General features: G+C 48.6%; 1 protein-coding gene across 1 annotated transcript; it reads right to left on the bottom strand.

Annotated features, from left to right (window-relative positions):
• Positions 1-744: 744 nt before the first annotated feature.
• Positions 745-5,981, bottom strand: LOC149328609 (uncharacterized). The gene is made up of 2 exons (XM_089560870.1): positions 4,415-5,981; positions 745-1,975 (listed from the first exon to the last, which is right to left on the bottom strand). Exons 1-2 carry the CDS (start codon positions 5,596-5,598, stop codon positions 1,000-1,002), a joined length of 2,160 nt encoding a protein of 719 aa, XP_089416996.1. The 5' UTR covers positions 5,599-5,981; the 3' UTR covers positions 745-999.
• Positions 5,982-7,388: the final 1,407 nt, after the last annotated feature.

Genomic DNA, 7,388 nt, shown 5'->3' with positions numbered 1-7,388 from the left:
GTATCCCTCCGTCGAAATGAAGTGTCCTTTCTTGACAGTTTTTTGTCATGCGACTTTTCAGCCCTGCATTTCTAGCGGTTGTCTGTTGTTTGTTTAGGTAGGTTGTTAATTTTGTTATTGGTTTTGTTTTTGTTTTTTCCTTTTTGTTGTTTTTCGGGTTCTGACTGCTTTTGCTTCACATGTTTGACTGATTTTGCTACGATTGTCATTTGTTTCTTACTTTTCTTTTTGGTGTTTGATTCCTGACTGCTTTTGCTTCTCACGTATGACTCTGCTTTTCCTACGACTGTTTGAAACTTAGCAAAAGCTAAGAGATGGCCTCCTCTTCTTTTATCAGAATCTGTTAGTTTATCTGCAGGGGTTAAAGGTTTCTCGTCTGTTTTTGCTTGACGTTGCTGCTTCTTTACCACGTGTTGGGTTCAGAGCGATAATGCAATGAGTCTCATGCTTGAGCTGTATGTTTAAATATGCCACCTTTCCGTATAATAAACAGTTGGTAGGGTGCGCATGTGGTGTCTCTTTCTAGTCTCTTTCTGTAGTGTCCTTGTTGCGCCAGCCTTCATTTCATTGAACCCCGCCCCTCCCGCTTAGGTGCTTAGGATGTAAATGCGTTTTAATCTTCCCCACCAGTGGTTGCTAGGAACAAAAGCGCCACGTAATAGAGGAAGGCGAACAAAACAAGTTCCGTTGTTTGTGGTCCGACGTAGAGATACCGTAAAGACAAAGGAAAGAAGCCACGCTGACTCAATTTTCATGGATTTACTCTTTGTGTAAAAACATCAGAAATAAGCCTCATTGAGTACCGTCACAGGAGTTCACAATTTCGTCACTTCTTGCGCTGCAGTCGCAGTTTTGCAAGAACAAAAAGCCTTTTAAACTCGGCACGCGCTGTCACAGAAAGGGCTGGACTATTGCGGAAATAGGAGCAGAATATAAACCCTCGCACTGCCTTATGAAACCTTGGAGTTCTCTTTGGCCGAGAAGACGAGGGAGGCGAAGTTAGCTTAACACGTCAGCTACCTTCAGATGACGAGCAATGGCACGCCAACAGTCAGCGTTGAGCTCATCGCACTGAGTACCCTTGTCTGCAGGGTAGCACACTACACAGCGCTCAACAATGCCAGTGATTACGAAGTAGTTGTCCAGCAAAAAGTTCTGCGCTGAGGCTATTGCCAGCAGTGCCTCGTGCTCCGATTGGCCAGAAGTCTTCATCACGTGTTCAACGAGGCAAGGTCTCCCAAAGAAGACCTGGAAAGCCTGCGCGCCCAGTCTGTCCTTGCCGTCCAAGAGAACGAAATCCGTAGCACGATTCAAAGTGGCCCGGTTACTGCGCAGCGTCTCAAAAATTGAGTAACAGGTGCGGCTGAGTTGATACCCGGACGCTCCGCCGAATTCCAGGATGACAGGGTTCATCGCCATTCCCTGGGACATGACTTCCACGAACGGACCGGGAGCCAGCACTTGCTCGAACTGCTCCAGCTCCATCCGTATGATGGACAGCCGGAACGTTGTAATTGTTCTGTTGCGGGCGAAGAAATCGGACAGCGCTACGACCGTGTGCATTCGCATAGCGCAGCTTGAAATGCCCAGTTCGTTTATGTTGTTGTTGGCCTCTAGGGCCTCCAGGAGCTCCGGGACAAACTGGCCTCTGTCGCTATGCATGATGATATACATTTGTCTGATGGATCGGTTGGCACTCAGCATTTTGGCCAGTGCCGCTACCTTTTTTGGCCCCGGATCTTCGCTGATGGAGATGCTGAGCCTCTCCACTCGGCAACCGGAGGACGTTAGGGCATTGAAAAGAAGCTGGAGGTTCTCATCAGAGGCGCTGCAGATGGGAATCTGGTCAAGCTCTTGTGGGCATGACGTGGGGCGGGGCAGGAGAGCCGACAACGCTGGAAGGTCGGGCTCCGTCAGGGGTAGCAGCACTCGTCTGTAGCCGTCACAGTGCGCCAACGTCTCCGCCAACGCTGCCCTGAGAAGACGCAGAAGCATGCCGCACGGTTTTTGGAAGGTGCAAGAATCTTATTCCCAGCTGACATAAAGGGGAACAATGGGTGCGCTATGAATAGGCATTTAGTGTTTGATTTAAAGTTCCAAGGCTGCGCGGAGTATATGGTGCGCGTCGCAGTGCAGTGCTCTCGATAAATGTAGACCACAAGAGGTTCTTTAGTGTGGGCTGATACAGCACTAATTAGATGAGGAGCGACCTTTAAATGGGCACTAGAGGGAAATATGAAACTAAGCAAGACGAATAGATTCTTACTCGGGAAGACTCGCTAAGTTTTTTTCTGCGCTGAAACGTTTCTGCGTTTCAGAGAAATCTGTAAATGAAGGTAACGAGCCACTTCCACATTGAGAGCCCTCGATAAATTAGCAATGTGACGTCATTTCTTTGACGCATTTTCCGTGAAGCTCTCCGACCAATTATAGGTGCCTCAGTCTGCAACAATTTAGGTTGGGGATGATAAAATTAGACGTGAATGTCTTCGCTTATTTTTTAGCGGGTTTCTAACGCGACAGATTTGGAGGAGCGGTAATGAAACGGACGCATTCAAAATTTAATCTTGTCAGTCAAGAAACGGATAATTGAAGGCCGCTAAATTACCACAGGTAGCAAACTAATTTCACGCTGCGTCCATGGCAAAATAATGATCGCAGTAAGCGGAAAAAATTCAGGGGGCACTTTGTCTAAAGTGGGTAGAGGCGGAAGCGTTTTCCGCACCACCTTCGCTGTTTCTGTGGCACCGGTGGCGTCACATATAATTGAGTCCTAATTACTAAGTGATGGCAAATCACTAATTAATGCTTAATTACTGATTAATGCCTGAATACTAATTAACTGCTAATTAATGACGCTTAAGCTTCGCTTTTAGGAGTGGAACGCGACAGCGCGTTGTAGCGCTGCCAGGGAGTCCACGGAACGCCACCACCAGTTCGGCGCGATGCCTTGCCCTTTGACGCAACGCGTTTTGAGGAAAGGAAATGGCGCAGTAATTCTCTGTCATCTCGGTGGACACCTGAACCGCACCGTAGAGGAAGGGAGGTGGGAGTGAAAGAAGATAGATAAAGAGGAGCCGTAATGAAGAAAATGAAAAGTGTATTTGAGGAAAGGAAATTACGCAGTAACTGTCTCACATATTCAAAATTCAGGGGGGGCACTGTTTTGACCTAAAGTGTGGTCACTGATGTGTGGTTAAGATGTTAAGCTTCGCCCCTAAGAGTGGAACGCGACAGCGTCTTGCAACGCTGCCAAGGAGTCCATAGAACGCCATCGCCCATTCGGTTCTACGCCTCTCTCGTCGGTAAATTGGTTTTTGAGGAAAGGAAATGTACCTGTCTCTCATTTGTCGGCGGACACCTAAACCTCGCCGGAAGGGAATGGAGGAGGATGAGAGTGAATGAAGACACCGTATTCACTAGACGCGCCTTTGTTCATTCCAAACCATCGAGCTGGCATGGCGGAGTGGATAGCATGCTCGTCTCTCACGCCGAAGACCGGGGTTCGATTCCTGAGCTCGACCAATCTCTTAATCAGTTTTATTTATTTATATGGCCTGACTAGTAATGCTAATCAGGCTAATTGAGTAATTAAGTAATTAACTAAGCTCAGTCCCACTTACTTGGAGCATCACTATACGATCCCTTCAATTGGTTGCATGGTTACTAGCCAAAGTGCAATTGGCCCCGTTTGAAATTCGCGCACTGTGACGTCACGACCGTTTCCACCAATTGAAAAGCGTGACATTTTCTGTCGACAACTGCTGCTTACAACGATGAGACATTAAAGGCTTCCGCCTTAATATTTGCCCATTTACTCTAAGAAAAAAAACTTTGGGATCGCTGCGGTGACTCGCACTGGAGCAATGCGAAAGCAAAACGTCCACATACTGTATCGACGTCCATGGTTCTGACGTCCACGTACTACATTGTCGTCCATGGCTATTTTGACGTCTAAGTATATTTTATCGCGTTTTTTCGGGTTTAGTTGACTAGTTAAACCTCATCAACCAAGTTTTTTCTACGGCAACATTTATACTGTCACAACCAAACTTTCACACATTTATCTTAAGAGAATGACGTAATCGTGGGGACAAAATCTGCGCCGCCGCGGTGGCTCAGTGGTTATGGTGCTCGGCTGCTGACCCCAAAGACGCGGGTTCGATCCCGGCCGCAGCGGTTGAATTTCTTCGGAGGAGAAATTCTAGAGGCCCGTGTACTGTGCGATGTCAGTGAAAGAACCCCAGGTGGTTGAAATTTCCGGAGCCCTCCACTACGGCGTCTCTCATAGCCTTAGTCGCTTTGGGACGTTAAATCCCATAAACCAAACCAAAATTAGCGGACACGTTTTGCTGACGCGACAAAGCCATTTAATGCTTTCGAATCAATAGGGGGCAGACTGCTGCTCACTTACCTCTCCGTCTGGGAAGCGTCGAACGCAGGAAATTCCAGCTTCTTTAATGTCTTGTTGGTTCGAAGCGCTTCGCACAAAGCCACGACGCCGTTCACGCCTTCAACGGCTACGGTGAACCGCAGCTTCTCCAGAGAGGTGTTTTGTTTAAGGGCACCCGCCATTCGGATCATGCAGTCGTCGGTGACTGTACCGTGTAAGTTCAGGTCGAGAAGGGAACGGTTCGTGGACAGTGCCTCAACCAAGGCTTCTCCGCAGCTCGCATCAAGACCGATGAAGTGGACTCGCGCCATCTTCACGCTGGTGTTCACTTTGAGAGCAGCGAACAACTCTATTGGCGAGCTCCTGTCAGAAAAGATGGCCAGTTCCAACGTGGTGAGTGTCAGGCTGGTCTGGACGGCTTGGGCCAGGCCTGAGATGTTGCAGTCGGAATTTCTGGGTAGCAGAATGCTCAACTTCTTGACACCTAGCACGCCTTGTACCAGCTGAGTCACGGCATCTGTGTCCGAGAAGGTGTCATCGTCGCTTTCGCGAAGCCCAACCGTCATCGATTCGCACTTGTCTACACGCTGTAGGGCATCCACCATGCTCCTTGAGAGTTTCGAGTTGACCACCTCGACAAGCCTGAGAGAGTTGGAGTTGTGTTCCACAAGGCTGACCAGAACTGGCTCCAGCCTCACGTCGCAAGAGAATATCTTGAGTTCTTCGATGCCGCGAAGTGCTTCGATGTCTTCCTTTTCCAGGTAATAGCGGCTCGGTCTCCTGGAAACGTTCAAGTCGAACATCTGCAAATCGAGGCGGCGTATACCCTTTCCTGGATGTGGGCGTAGGCGAATGGGGACAGCCGCTTCCTCTGGGGCGTCGTCGTTGTCAGGACGACCGGTGCACCAGACACGCAGCTCGGTGATGCAGCCGTGATGTTCGATGAGCCAAGAGATCAGAAAGGCTGCCTTCCGTGCTGTGCCAGTGCTGTGCTCGTCCACGTCACCGTGCGGCAAGTGCCGGAGGCTGAGCTTTCCCGGAGAAAACTCTACAAGCGCCCATTCCAGTTCGTGCAGCACTCGGTTCCATGCCTTCAGGTCGGCGGTGAGCCAACACCTGTCTCGATCTCCTGTAGATATACAGGGTTTGCCAAAGTTTAACTGACCTTTCCACGTGTCCGTTGTTACGTCGCTAGAACTGGCCATGGCTCACGGAAATTGGAAAGGCGAATACCATGTAGAAGAACTCTAGGCATGCACCGGCTGTGCTGGCGCACTAAGAATGCTCCACGTGCTGGACCGCCGTGTCTTCCTTGTCGCCTTCGGCCTCAAACTGATGATGATGATAGTGTGGCCTCGAAGAGGAACAGCGCCATCTAGAATTTATTCTCACTGCTATGTATGCTATATCAGCCAGAACGTGGTTGACTATATTCGTGAAGCGATAAAATAAATTGGTAAATTGGTTTTGAGGAAAGGAAATGGCGCAGTATCTGTCTCACATATCTCGGCGGACACCTGAACCGCGTCGTAAAGGAAAGGAGGAAGGTAGGAGTGAAAGAAGAAAGAGAGAAAGAGGTGCCGTAGTGGAGGTCTCCGGGAAAATTTAGACCACCTGGGGATCTTTAACGTGCATTAACATCGCACAGCACACGGGCGCCTCTTGCGTTTCGCATCTAGAATTTTGCATCTAGAAGCGCCATCTAGAATTAATTCTTACTACTATGTATATTTTATCAGCCAGAACGTAGTTGGCTGTATTCGTGAAGCGATTGCTTCTTTCCGAATTCTGTTTGCCAGTTTTTCATAAGTTATCTGTGTTCTGCTACGAATAAAAGGTTTTAAGCGGGCTTAGTATTATGGCTGCCCAGCGTATAGGTCGGTCAACTTCGGAGGCGCAGGATATGACGCAATAAAACCTTTGACAAGAACTTTTTTCTTGATGCTGTGTACTATCACTCTCCATTAAAATATGGCTTGTATGGAGAGGTGTATCAGTTTTGTTGACTACTAAACGTTTGCACTGCAAAAAATAAGATACACAAACGGGAGCCAGATTTCTATTAGAGCCTTGGGATCGCGTATAAAATGTTGCACTTCCTTTTTTTTGTTTTACCTACAAAGAGATGTCAAGCTGCTGAACTATTTAGAAGTTTTATGAAATGAAAACAAGGAAACATGACTTCAAGAAACAGTCAAAGCTAAAAATATCACTGCAATGCCACACTTTTGACCAGTTAAAAAGTAAGGAAATAAGGCAGTAAAAGTCTCAACTGAGCTAGGCGGCGTAGTTGCTGAGAAAACGGGTGTCTCAAAATACATGGTGTTACGTTTCGCCTTCGTCGTGTGGAAGAAAACGGCGTGGCTGCAGCGGAACGCCGACTAGCCCCGAAACGCACGTTGGGTGAACGCCTGGATTATTACCCACGGAAGCCGCGTCCGTCTACCCGGATGAAGTTTTGAGCGAGCGTCTCCCTTGTACCGCGTGCGAACGCACGTTCGAACGCAATGCGCGGGAACGCCGCTCGTGGACATCCCAGCGTCTGCGCGACGTGGATGGCATCTTCCTCCCTTTGCCAACACGTTACGGGGGCGCGATCCCTCAGGAGAGAGTGTGTGATTGGTGCCACAGTGAACTTCCTTCCTCGGCAGGCCCGGCCCTCATCTAGGGAACCTAGGTTAAGAGAACACTTTAAAAACTCGGCAGCGAGTACGGCCGAGTGGTCTGATCATGTGGTCTCATCATAAAGCATTTCAGCATTGAGCGTCTCGTCATAATGTTATTTAGTTAATAATGTTATTAATAATAATGTTATTCAGTTTTTCTCTCCTTGTCTTTCTCGCAGCCACGTCTCCGACCTCCCTCACTCCCTCTCCGGCCCGACCATGCTCCCTGATCTTTAACAATCGGAAGTTTAAAGCCTGCCCGGTGCCCATAGCTTAACGGTCAAGCTTCGCACACAGTCTTACACCCACTGTCACAAGAAAAAGGCGTT

Source organism: Amblyomma mixtum, chromosome 9 (assembly GCF_055824585.1).
Source record: "Amblyomma mixtum isolate Tamu chromosome 9, ASM5582458v1, whole genome shotgun sequence".
NCBI lineage: Eukaryota > Metazoa > Arthropoda > Arachnida > Ixodida > Ixodidae > Amblyomma > Amblyomma mixtum.
Note: the sequence above shows the minus strand (reverse complement) of the source record. Positions and strands in the feature narration are given on the sequence as shown.